Source organism: Capricornis sumatraensis, chromosome 1, assembly GCF_032405125.1.
Source record: "Capricornis sumatraensis isolate serow.1 chromosome 1, serow.2, whole genome shotgun sequence".
Lineage (NCBI taxonomy): Eukaryota > Metazoa > Chordata > Mammalia > Artiodactyla > Bovidae > Capricornis > Capricornis sumatraensis.
In genome coordinates this window covers 258,642,611-258,655,683 of record NC_091069.1, presented here as the reverse complement: position 1 = coordinate 258,655,683, position 13,073 = coordinate 258,642,611, and the positions used below count along the sequence as shown (strand labels likewise).

At 38.0% G+C, this 13,073-nt stretch overlaps 1 protein-coding gene across 3 annotated transcripts in view; it reads left to right on the top strand.

Moving 5' to 3' along the window:
- The window catches only part of ANKRD28 (ankyrin repeat domain 28), a 126,708-nt gene that overhangs the window by 80,176 nt on the left and 33,459 nt on the right, over positions 1-13,073 (top strand). For all 3 annotated transcript variants that reach the window (XM_068983851.1, XM_068983841.1, XM_068983832.1), the window contains exons 7-14: positions 667-809; positions 3,822-4,034; positions 8,035-8,113; positions 8,852-8,966; positions 9,900-9,982; positions 11,775-11,838; positions 12,045-12,113; positions 12,747-12,887. In XM_068983851.1, coding sequence (XP_068839952.1) covers positions 667-809; positions 3,822-4,034; positions 8,035-8,113; positions 8,852-8,966; positions 9,900-9,982; positions 11,775-11,838; positions 12,045-12,113; positions 12,747-12,887 — 907 coding nt within the window. The remainder of the gene's footprint in view (positions 1-666; positions 810-3,821; positions 4,035-8,034; positions 8,114-8,851; positions 8,967-9,899; positions 9,983-11,774; positions 11,839-12,044; positions 12,114-12,746; positions 12,888-13,073) is intronic.

Genomic DNA, 13,073 nt, shown 5'->3' with positions numbered 1-13,073 from the left:
GTGACCCCGTGGACTGCAGCCTACCAGGCTCCTCTGTCCATGGGATTTTCCAGGCAAGAACACTCAAGTGGGGTGCCATTGCCTTCTCTGGTAATGCTAATGAGAAAACACTAGTTATTTAGACCACTGAGATTTGGGAGTTAGCATGGGTGAGTAACAAACTAAGATTGTTAAGGACAGCTGGTGGAAATAGTGAGAGAGAAGTTTTTAGCTTAATGTTCCAAAGACCTGACATTTTTAATAAATATGCCCAATTCACTCCCAGATTTCTGAATAGAAGAAGCTTCCACTAAAGCTTGCAAACATAAACTAATGTCTTATATTAGACATAAAAAGCTAGCTTAGTAACTTGAGAGTGTATTAAAAACAACCTTGGAAACATGATCTAGCGGAAAGGAACGTTGCAGGGTCATCATTGGATAAGATAATTAAATGTATTATTTTCAGCTATTTGTTGCTCCTGTCAACATTTATCAAAATTATCCTGAATTCTTATTTTTCCCTTGTGTCCACTCTCTGGTTATACCACGATTAATTGGTGACTTGTCGAGCATTGTCTAGTTAAGTTGTATTTTTACCTGTCTTTAAAGATATTCAGGACCGTATTGTATTTCATATTTTCCATATGCTCTCTGCTTGTTTTTTTCTTTATAAACACATTTTTAGGTCACATTGAAGTAGTGAAATTACTTGTGGCACACGGAGCTGAGGTGACATGCAAGGACAAGAAGTCTTACACGCCTCTCCACGCAGCAGCCTCCAGCGGGATGATCAGCGTAGTCAAGTACCTTCTCGATCTTGGGGTTGATGTAGGTGTACAGACTAAGCAGGATGAAGAATGGAGCGTTCTGTGTGTTTGTGATTTCATTGTCGGTGGACGTTTTTTCAAATTTAAAAGATGTTTTCTTACAGTAACGTTTTTGTCTTTTAATAGTGTTATGTTTATACTCCTTTACATAATATGCAGTCTGCTGATGTCTGACTAAGACATGAAGTTAGTCAAATGTGTTAAGAGGTAGAATATTTTCCAAAGATGAATGATTGATTGACAGAGGTTTTCCTTTTCCGTCACATTCTAGCCCCCTGTAGCTTCATTTCAACTGTGGAAACCAGCAGATCAGACATACTTGAATTATTTTCCTAAGTGGCTTGGTTATTGTTAGTAGTATTTGCCCAGTTTGTCTAATATTTCCTTTAAATGATTGTAGCTGTTCAGATTACAGTGTATTGGCCAGAAGTAGGCAGGGAAACTAGAGGCTTCTGGCCTCTAGTTAGCTGCAAGTGTTCCTTACTATATGAATCTGTTTGGCTAGGGAGGGGTTGCTTGCTTCATCTGAATATCTCTGATAGTAGAACCAGGACAGCTAAGAATGCCTGGAGCCCCCACAGTCCATGCTTTACACACATGTGTGTCCCACCCCACCCTGAGCAGACTCAGGGCTTCCCTGACGGCTCAGCTGGTAAAGAGCCTGTCTGCAGTGCAGGAGACTTGGGTTCAGTCCCTATGTTGGGAAGATCCCCTGGAGAAGGGAATGGTTACCCACTCTAGTATTGTGGCCTGAAGAATTCCATGGACTGTATAGTCCACGGGGTTGCAGAGTTGGACACAACTGAGCAACTTTGACTTAGTAGATCTACTCTTATTTTAGGTACAGGTCTGACAAGCTCATCTCGTTCTTTAAAACACAGATCATTTGTTGTTGTTTAGTTGCTAAGTCATGTCCGACTCTTCCACGACCCCATAGACTGTAGACCACCAGGTTCCTCTGTCCGTGGGATTTCTCAGGAATAAGTGGGTTGCCATTTCCTTCTCCAGGGGATCGTCCCAATCCAGGGATTGAACCCGTGTCTCCTGCATGGGCAGGCAGATTCTTTACCACTAAGCCACTGATTTAAAACAACCAGGAGAGAGGGAGGTAGTTCAGATCAGCTGCAAAGACAGAAAGATAGTTGATGAGGTGATCTGGTTGAACTATTTATTAATTTAAAGACTGTGTGAAGCTCTTAATTTTTGAAAGCTAGGGATCAGGAAGCCAAACACAGTTAGGTAGAATCTTGTAGAGTGCAGACAGATGAAAGGTTTTTTTTTTTTCAACTCAGCACTTCCTGTAGCTCTGTTTCAGCACAGAGATTATAATGCCCAAGAGACCCTGAATCTAGATAAATGAGACAGCCTACTTCTGGTCGCTGTTTCAAGTCTGTTCTGGGACAATTTTTAAAGCCTATTTTATTGGCAACAAAATAAACTCTGGTGAGAGTGTTTTTCAAAAAAAAGTGGTCAGCCTTTGAGCCGCTTAGTGACCCATGGCCTCTGATTGCATGACTCCGCTTCTAAGGGCTGCCATAACAAATGGCCGTGAAGTGGGTGCCTGAAGGCAGTAAATGTAATCTCTCAAAGTTCTGGGAGCTCCAAGGGAGAATCTGTTTTAGGTCGCCCGCTTTTGGTGATGAAATCTAGATGATTTGACTAAAGTTACGTGTGACTTTTTCAGTTCCTCTAATTTCTGTTACTGGAGATCTGAGAAAGGAAAATGTTAAAGCTGTGATAAATTGGGCCCAACCACAAGGATAGAGGGCACAAAACTACCTTCAGCTCTGATGATTCACTAGAAGGACTCCAGAAACTTACTGAGCACTATTATACTCACAGATATGATTTATTACATAGAAAAAATACAAATTAAGATCAGCCAAAGGAAGAGACACACAAGTATTCGAAACACAAAGCTCCCGTTGGCCTCTCCCTGCAGAGTTAGGACTCTAATCTCCCAGCATCAGAGTGGACATAGGCACACAGTGCTGCCAACCAGAGCAGCTCACCTGAGCTTTGTTGTCAGAGTTTTGTTGAGATCCCACTACACAGGCAGGGTTGGCCAGAATTGCTCATGTGGCTGATTTCAGTCCACTGAGACCAAGAGATCCAAAGCCCTTCCCCCAGATCACATCGCTGCTTATGTGGCCCTGCCCCCTGATCACATGGCTGTTTGTGTGGCCCTGCCCCCTGAAGACTATCCGCTCTGCTGACCCTCCCTCAGGTGCAGGGTAGCCAGCTCCCACCCTAGACAGAGACATGTCTATCAGGTGTGCTGTGGGTTACCTCCCAGAGGATGGGCAAAGGTAAAATTCTTCATTACAGGAAAGCTGTGTAAACTTGAAAATATTAATCCAATATATTTTTTAAGGAATAGAAAGATAAACTTGAGTTACATGAATTATTTCTCAGTATTGATTACATTGTTTAGAGCATACTCATTTTGGTAACATATCAGTGTATCAGTATGTAGGCTGGAAAATATCTAGAGCCTAAGTTTGTTGCAAAAATGAGTTAAATAAATAGGAAAGGATGTCACTCATTTTTTAAAAATCTTGCCGTCTACTAAAAACCAACTTTCGTCTTTGGTCACTGTAAATGAACCAGGAGAAAATATGTGTGTTTTTCAATATATGTCAATTTTCAGTTTGTATTCATTTTTCATGATTCTTAGAGTTAATGCTATAATTATCTCTTATCGAGAATGCTTTTTAAAATATTTGTTTTCATTTTCCTAAAATATCTCTTGGAATCATTCAATTTTGTCTTGAAATAGACATTGTCTATATGAATTATATTCCCTGATGATACAAAATTCATTTGACACCAAATGCTGTAGTTATATTATTCATTTTTTAAAAATAAGTTTAAAATTATAAGCCTTATCTGTATTATTTATCCCTGTTTCTCACTTTAATAATTGGATTTCAACCACAATGTTGTTAAGGTAGCTCACAACACTAATAATTAGGGAGACTGCATTAACATTGACATTTTTGTCTTCCAATAGATGAATGAACCGAACGCCTATGGAAATACACCTCTTCACGTAGCCTGCTACAACGGACAGGATGTTGTCGTGAATGAACTGATAGACTCTGGTGCTAATGTGAATCAGAAGAATGAGAAAGGGTTCACTCCTCTGCACTTCGCCGCTGCGTCTACACACGGAGCGTTGTGTTTAGAGCTTCTAGTGGGCAATGGGGCCGATGTCAATATGAAGGTAGGGAGCCAAATCAAAGTCCCTACCTAGTGTTTCGGGTTGTGCCATATTAATACACTATTCAGCAATAAAAAGGAATGAGTTTCTGGTACATACACAGATAAGTGTTAAAAGTACTATGCTGAGTAAAAGTGTTACACAAGAATTTGTTCACTGTTCCCACTTACATAAAGTTTTAGAACAGACGAATAGTAATGGGGTGCCAGACTATCTATAGTTGGGGGTAGAAAACCGGACAGTTATTGTCTGGAGGAGGGATTGATAAAAAGGCATGGGGGAACCTGGTATGGTGGTAATGTCCTATATTTTGAGAGCTTGGGTTATATGAATAAGAATTAGTCAAAACTCATCAAGTGGTACATTTAAGATTTCATAGGCCTCATTGCATGTGTATGTTCCCTTAGAAGGTTACAAACCAAGCTACTATTGAACCTTAGTTAATGATACACATACCAAACTGTTTTAGAGGCAATAAGTAGCGTTATCTGTAGCTAATTTTGAAAAGTATCATTTAGGGACTTCCCTGGCAGTCCAGTGGTTAACATTCTGAGCTTGCACTATGGAGCAGGCATGGGTTTCATCCCTTGTTCTGCATACCACACAGCTTGGTCAAAAAAAAAAAAAAAATCACTTAATAGCGTGGGTGGAGAGAGACTGATGTATGATAATGTTCATATAGTAGAATGTTAGCAGTAGACTCTAGGTGGCATGCACACGGGTGTTCACAGTAATATTCTTTCAACGTTCCTGTTTTGAAATTTTTCACATTAGAAAAGTTAAAAGACGAATATCAGTGTTTTACATACAAGGAATAGTTGATTTTTGGTCAGTCGCTTTCAAGAGTGAGCATTTGAGTTTTAGAAATACATAAAAGTTCTGGAGCTAAAATAAACGTACTTTTACTGCATAAGTCTTTGGAAATGCACATGTAACCACAATTTTGAATATAACTACTTTATAATGTGTACTTGTCCTTTATATTTTCCAAGTTGCTTTCACTGATTGTGTCTGTATTAATTTATTAATTCATTCTTTGAGCACTTGCCAAACCATGGCTTGTGGTATGAAAAAAAGAAACCATTAAAAAAAATAGAACCATTTAGGATTAGTAAAAACATTTAAGCTTCGAATTCGAATGTTTTCAGAGCTTAATTACATAACATTTCAGCTCCTTTTGTAGGTGTGATGAGCTGGTGTCTTTCAGAGGATAGGAAAGGGAGTCCATTTTCTCACCTCTAACTTGAGAACATCCTTTAACAATGCCACTGACCCACTCTGACAGCTGTAACAGCAGCAAGCCCATCTATATTTAGGTCATTGCTCTAAATTGCCCTCTGCCAGCTAAAGGACAGAATTTATACATATCAAACCATGGAAGGAAAGGGCATAATATATTTAAAAAAAAATTCCTCTCTGGTACAAGTGTTTCTTTTAAGAAAACATGTTTAAAGCTTTCGGTTCTCAGTCAGATCACCTACTGAAGTTTTATTTTTAATAATTTAAATAACTTCTAAAAATGTCCTAATAATAAATTTTAACTTATTTTGAATTTATTTGAATTTATCTTGATTTGAAGAATTCCTGCTGTTTGGATAATCAGTGCTCAGAAAAAAAAATTCTTACAGGAGTGGAAAGTTTGTTCCTTGTTTCCTCAAAAGCCTAGTAATATTTTTTAGTAAAGAGTATTTCAAAATAAAAAAATTTGAAATTATCTTAACAGTTTTCAAATGAAAAGATCTCATCAGATATTTTTAGTCTAGATAGATCTAGATCTGTTTATGATAAAGTGGCTATAGTTAATATTATCTTTGTTAAATATTAAGTGTCTTGGAGTAAGAGAGACTTAAGTCTCTCAGTCATGTTCGACTCTTTGCAACCCCATGGGCTGTAGCCTACCAGGCTCCTCCATCCATGGGATTCTCCAGGCAAGAATACTGGAGTGGGTTGCTATTTCCTTCTCCAGGGAATCTTCCCGACCCAGGGATAGAACCCAGGCCTCCCGTATTAGAGGCAGACGCTTTAACCTCTGAGCCACCTATATCATTAACTGTTATGCATTTTTTAGTGTTATCAATTGCTCAGTAAAAATTAAGCTGTTTATTTTATACAGTGCTGTTTAGACAGACAGTTACTATAGTTGGAAGATAATTTAATTACTTGGTTCATGTGTCATTGCCTGTGTAGCTGACCAGTACCTGTGGTTATTTTTAAGTCTGTGTTTTCTTTTGAAATGTAGAGATGAGAATCGTTTCTACAAGAGGGTTACTTGCTCATATCAGTGGTCCTATTTGACATTACTTCCTTAATGATTTAGAAAATTCAGTGGTGGATTTTACACATGACAAGGGAATATTTTGCAAAGCAGTTAAGATGTCGTGGTGAAGTAGATTTGAAGACAACAGGCCATGACACTGATTTAAGACTAGATTTCATAAAAGTTGCTTTGATCTTGACCTAGGATGTGTGGCTTCCTGCTGATGTGCAGCTGTCCAGTTACCTTAGCACCAAGCTCGTTGAAACACACTCTCCGGGTTGTTGACGATTTCTGGGTACCGTCCAACCCTGACATAATGTAAAAACTGTAGATAGTAGTGAGTTTTCAAGTAATAAGAATGTGTTTTCATTCAAGAATATATCTTCGTTCCTGACACCAACGTTTCCTATATTTGTCAAATGGTTATTTGAATAAGGCACTATGGCTTTAATATTTGCCTTATAAGAAAGAAAATCATACTTGCTGACCTCAGGTCCTCCTTATCAAGTCATCTTTCTCCTTCATCTTTTCCTCCCATTTCATTCTCTATTTTGAAGTTTCTGACCTGATCAGGTTGTGGATGACTTACATTTGGAATGTAAATTAGGTTCATAAATATTCAGTTTGTAAGTTTTTTAATTGATTGTCCTACAAAATACTATTTAGATGTAAAGTGAATGTTCTTTTTAAAAGAGCAATATAGGTCTGGTTTTTCATAACCTTGCTTATCATGAACCCTGTTACATTGATGATGTCACTTACTGCCTTTTTTCCTTCCATTCTTCAAGTATTTATTCTATAATCGGTTACTATAGAGGATAGAAACTGTGTATAGTATGTATGTTGAAAGCAAAAAAAAAAAAAAAACACAATTTCATGCAGTATATCCAGTTGTCAAACCAGATAGCTATTATACCTTTTCCCACCCCCATCCTATACTTTAAATTTTGGTGAGATAACCAGAGTACCCCAAATACTTCTTTCCTTTGTGATAATCACATGCATGTTTTGATTAACAAAATAATTTAGGAAAGAAAGGACTTTACCTAACTCACAGTAAAAGATACCACTAATTCAGGCATTGTTTTTCTTCGTATTTGGAATTCTTCTGAAATTTCAGAATTTCTACATTGAATACACATGCACAACCAGTGTAGTTTATTATCTTAAGTAATTTGAGAAAATAGCTAACAATATTGATTACAAGTAATTATAAACTAAATAATGTATGAAGTTTTTATTTTATTTTATTTTTTTGGTATAAAGTTTTTAAAGTGAATTATAGTGGTTGAAGTTAATTCTGACATTCACTTTTCCTTGGTCAGGGAGGGATTCAGCATTTCTTTTAGGACAAAAGAATTATAGCGATGTGAAATTTTTGAACCTTGGGCAGCAAATCCTGGCTGTACCACTTCCAAAGACGTGACCTTGGTCAAATCGTTAGTATCCTTGTTCTTCAGTTCCCCCATCTGTGAAATAGGAGTGATATTAAGATTATAAGACAGCTACCACTCGGGACCTTCTATAAACTGTAGGCATTGTGTATTTGTGCTTTATGGTACACATACTAAAACGTTAGTTCATAATTTCAGATAACTGTTTTACACTGCCATAGGCATCTATTAGACCTAATGCTTGGGTGATAGTTACACAAAATAAAGTTGCAAGAGGACATTCAAAATAAAAGGAAGAATTATGTGTTATGAATAGAACCAGAATTTTAAATCTTTTTTGTGTCTATTTCAGAGCAAAGATGGAAAAACTCCACTGCACATGACTGCCCTCCATGGTAGATTCTCCAGATCACAAACCATTATCCAGAGTGGTAAAAAGTATTTCTGTTTGTTTTTTTTCTAAAGTGTAGTAAAAGCATCCACATAATGAATGGTATTGAGGAATTGTCGTAGCAGTATACATATTTTTGACATTTGATATCATATCTCATGAAAATCAGATAATGAAGAATTTTAAATGCCACATACATGTATCTTTTATAGTCGTTTTTTATTTATTTCTGTATTGTTTCGCTTAGATTATTTATATAATATCACTAACAGTTAGTACTGGCTTTTAAAAAACATGCTAAATAGAAAAGTAACTCTGCCTTTCCACTGCAGTTTATTATATATTGACAAAACTCAGTTGCATTTCTGTTTCCCTTTTTGAATATTTTGAACTGTTTTTAGCATTTTCATTTCTTTTCTAAACTTGTATTCTTCTGTATTTGAGTTAGTACTAGACAAGCTAAACTTTTAAATAAAAAGGACTTTCGGGTACATTACTTTAAGGCAGTGTTTCACAAGCCATGTTCCAAGGAACTGTTTGTAAGTAGTATTGATACTTAAGACAACAGCTGTTCTCATTTGGCAAGGAAAGGGTAGGAGTAAACTCCTGATCAGATAATTCATGAGGCGTTGCAGACTGTCTTCTGATTTTTAAATCTATTAAAATCTTATGCTCAGTTCACAAAATTGCTTCAAGTACAAAATCTGTAATCCCAGTGCCTGCCCCAGTAACTGTGCTGTGGATGAAATCTACGGATTTTATTCCTCCTTTGTTGCAGGAGCTATAATCGACTGTGAAGATAAGAATGGCAACACTCCTTTGCACATAGCAGCGAGGTATGGCCACGAGCTGCTCATCAACACCCTCATTACAAGTGGGGCCGACACCGCCAAGTAAGTGCTTGCCAGGTGTTGATGGGTTGGCAGGGAAGCGCGTGACTTTTGTCCTTAACGTGGTACTATTGCTTGAGCTTTTTCCTCTTTGTGTTGATGATGTAATAGAATGTTTAATACGACCTCATTGGGTCCTTTTATGTTTTTTATCCCAGTTCTTTCTAGATTATGAGTAATATGTTAAAGTTTCCATGTAAATTTTGTTTGAAAGATGGATTCTCTTGCATGCTCTACAGAAATACACACCCTACTTAAATTGATGCTTATTATTCCTATGTGTAGTTTTAAATTTTTATTATACTTTTATATGTTCGTAAATATGTTTTAAATATTCTTTTAAGCTTTCTAAAAATGGTATGCTACTGTATGCTTCATGAAGCTTTTTTTCTACATGCGGTTGTTGATTTAGCCATGTGAATATAAATTTGGGCTTTTTTTCCTTTCCTGATCTCTGTAAGTAACTCTAATTCATTCGTTTTATAAAATTTAATTCCTGTGTAAAGATTTCACAGTTTATTCATTCTCCTCATTTACAAACACAACTTCTGATTTTTTTATTGCTAGGAAAAATTACTGCAGTGAACAGTCTTAAGCAAAACATTTTGCCTTGTGGTAATGATTCTTGATGGCAAAGCAGGTGGGATGATTTTTGCTCTGAGACAAATGTCTAGAGTCATTTTTGGTTGTCCTGATCTGGGGAGAGTGCCACTGCCATCCCATGTAGGTCGAGCCCAGGGACACTGGTGATGTGCTGCCCTCTCCCCAGCACATACACCCAGACCCACAGAAAGTCCACAGTGACAGTAGTCTGAGCTCGAAAAACCCTACTCCAAGAGGAAAGTTGCTGGAGAAGTTAAGTAGTTTCTTTTTACTTTATTTAAGTGATTGCATTTTTCTCACATTGTGATAAAGATACTGTCCTCTTTGCTTTAGACGTGGCATACATGGAATGTTCCCCCTCCATTTGGCAGCCTTAAGTGGCTTTTCAGATTGCTGTAGGAAACTTCTTTCTTCCGGTGAGTGGAACCTTCACAGACAAATTATCCTCTTTTATGCTTCCCCCAAACTCCCTTCCGTCCTGCTTTTGCAAAATTATATACAAATATGTCCAAATATGGATCATTTATTAACCCCTCTTAGAAGATGTTGGACCCTATATGATTTGGTTTTCTCTTCAACTCTGGGAAAGGTTTTATTTTTCTAGTGATTTCTTCTTTTCTCTTAGTTGGGGAATGGCATGTGGAATATTTCTAAAGTAGTCCCTTTATGTCTGGAAGCAAAATATCTTCATTTGCATGGTTCCTTTTTAAGAGCCAGTGACCAGTTTACAGTATCTTCTAGGTCTGAAATTTATACCATATTTAATTACTATTTTAAAATACCACAGTCATAGTGTGAAACAAAACAGTATCAGTAGCTTTCCGTTAATGTAAATATTACTATAAAGATATTTATGAAAATGCATAGAAGTACTAAATATATGAGATTTTACTTTAAATAGTATTCTATTAGCATGTTACTAAAGTTGAACAAATTTTATATATTATTTAATACTTATGATTGCTGAAAGAATCATGGGAGTTTCTGGGAAAAATCAGCATATTGTGAGGCAGACCCTTCTGAGTTTTTCTTAATGATACCTTTTTTTCCGCCTTGGCTTTGCTGGGTCTTCGTTGCTGAGAGGGCTCCTTCTTGGTTGGGGAGGGCAGGGGCTGCCCCGTAGCTGTGGTGACAGCTTCGTGTTGCGCTGGCCTCTCTTGGTGCAGAGCGCCGGCTCTAGGCGTGCCGGCTTCAGAGTCACGGCTCCCGGGCTCCAGAGGGCAGGCTCAGTAGCCGTGGTGCTCGAGCTCAGCTGCCCTGCAGCATGTGGGATCCTCCCAGATCAGGGATTGAACCTGCATCTCTGCTTCTGCAGGTGCATTCTTTACCACTGAGCCACCAGGAAATCCCTTAGTGATATCTTTTAAGCGATGTAATTGTGTTTTGAGTGTTTTTAAGTGTATGCCTGCCACAAGCAATCACATACTCATTTATCTATGAAAGAGAATTATAAAACTCTCTTCTCAGCGTTAGTAGTAATCCACGGGTAGCAAAGGAAAAAGTTTACTAAGAAATCATTCATGGGGCTTCCCTGGCAGTCCAGTGGGTTACTCTGTGCTTCTCAAGGCAGGGGGTGCAGTTTCTATGCCGGTCTGGGAACTGAGATCCCACATGCCGTGCAGCGTGGCACACCCGTCCCCCCCCCCCCCCCCAGATGTTCACGTATCTTACAGTTGAGTATATTCACAGAGATGCGTGACCATGACTAAGTGGGTTTTAGAACATTTTTGCTACCGCCCACACCCAGAGAAACTTCATTTTGCATCAGTTCCCCATTTCTTCCCTCCCCCAGCCCTTAGTAATCAATAATATACTTTCCATCCCTAAATTTACCTGTTCTAGGTAGGTTGTAAAGGTAGAATCACCTAACGTGGTTTTGTGACTGGTTTTTCACTTAGAAATGTTCTGAAGGGTCATCCAGTGTTCTAAGTATATATCAGTACTTTATTTCTTTTTACTGCTGAATAATACTCCATTGTATCCTATGACTTTTAAACAAGTACTCTAGCATTTGTTTTGAAAAACCCCCAGTCTTTTAGTGGTAATTAAAAAAAAATACATTATTAATCTGTTTTCAATTAATTTGTACCTATTTGTAAGTCATAGTTTTGTGTATGATGGGGTGTGATTTTTTTACATTGTTAATGTAATGCTTTAACATAAAGTAACATGCATATAGTATTATGTAAGACGTATTCATTCTTGTAGGATTTGATATAGATACCCCAGATGATTTTGGCAGGACCTGTCTACATGCAGCTGCAGCTGGAGGGTATGTTACCAAAATTTTTACTTTTTTTAAGAAAAATGTAGCTGATCATGGCAGGTTTTTTTGTTGTTGTTTCGTAAAATATAAGTCATAGTATTTTATTCACTCTGACCTCATTTGAAAACATACTTTTATACTTACTTAAACCTCCCAATTTCATCATAAAGTTATTGACAGTTGCATCTTGCCATTGTATTTTTCCTGGGTAGTAATTTGGAGTGCCTAAACCTTCTGCTGAATACTGGTGCAGACTTCAACAAAAAAGACAAGTTTGGAAGGTGAGCTGTGGTACAGTTCCTCTGTGGCTCCTGCTTGATGTTATTTGCTTAATGACTTTCTTAAATTATAATTTGGCATCTGTGTGTTAGTCACTCAGTCATGTCCAACTCTTTGCAGCCCCATGGACTGTAGGCCACCAGGCTGCTCTGTCCATGGGATTTCCCAGACAAGAATACTGGTGAGGATTGCCATTCCCTTTTCCAGGGAATCTTCCTGACCCGAGGCTCGAACCCATGTCTCCTGCATTGCAGGCGGGTTTTTTACTGTCTACGCCATGAGGGAAGTCCTTAATGACTTCCTTAATGAGTTTCTTAATCTTGTTATTTGGCTTCTGTGAGTTAACTAAAAAAATTCATATCTTTTACATTGTGATCATGATTTGTTGAAAGATTCCAATAAGTAGATAACTTCTAGAATATTCACTCTTACCCACAACCTTCTTCCAACTGGGCCCCTGCCATAGCCCCAGCCTACCAGCCACAGTTTTACTTTATAAGCACTATGCACCTTTTATGATGACATTTCTCCTCTTCCTTTATACAGTATTTATAATTGGGTGGATCAACTGTGCTCTTACTTCCTGGGGTGTGTCCCTGACCGTGTTTTTCTTTTTTTTTAATTTGGGCAAAAAGATCTCCACTGCATTATGCTGCTGCCAACTGCAACTACCAGTGCCTGTTTGCTCTTGTGGGCTCAGGGGCAAGTGTGAATGACCTTGACGAGAGAGGATGCACACCCCTGCACTATGCGGCGACCTCAGACACAGATGGCAAGTGAGTGTCATGTGGTGAGAAGGAAGGGTCATTGTTTCCATAGACCAGCACCTTCCAGACGGGTGGTGACTTTCATAGCAAATTTGTATTTCCTTTTTGTGCTCTTTATTATTTCTTTCCCTGGGTGTTTAGTGTGGAAAATAAGTTGTTTTTATAGTTATTCTTAATCATAGTTATTACTACCTG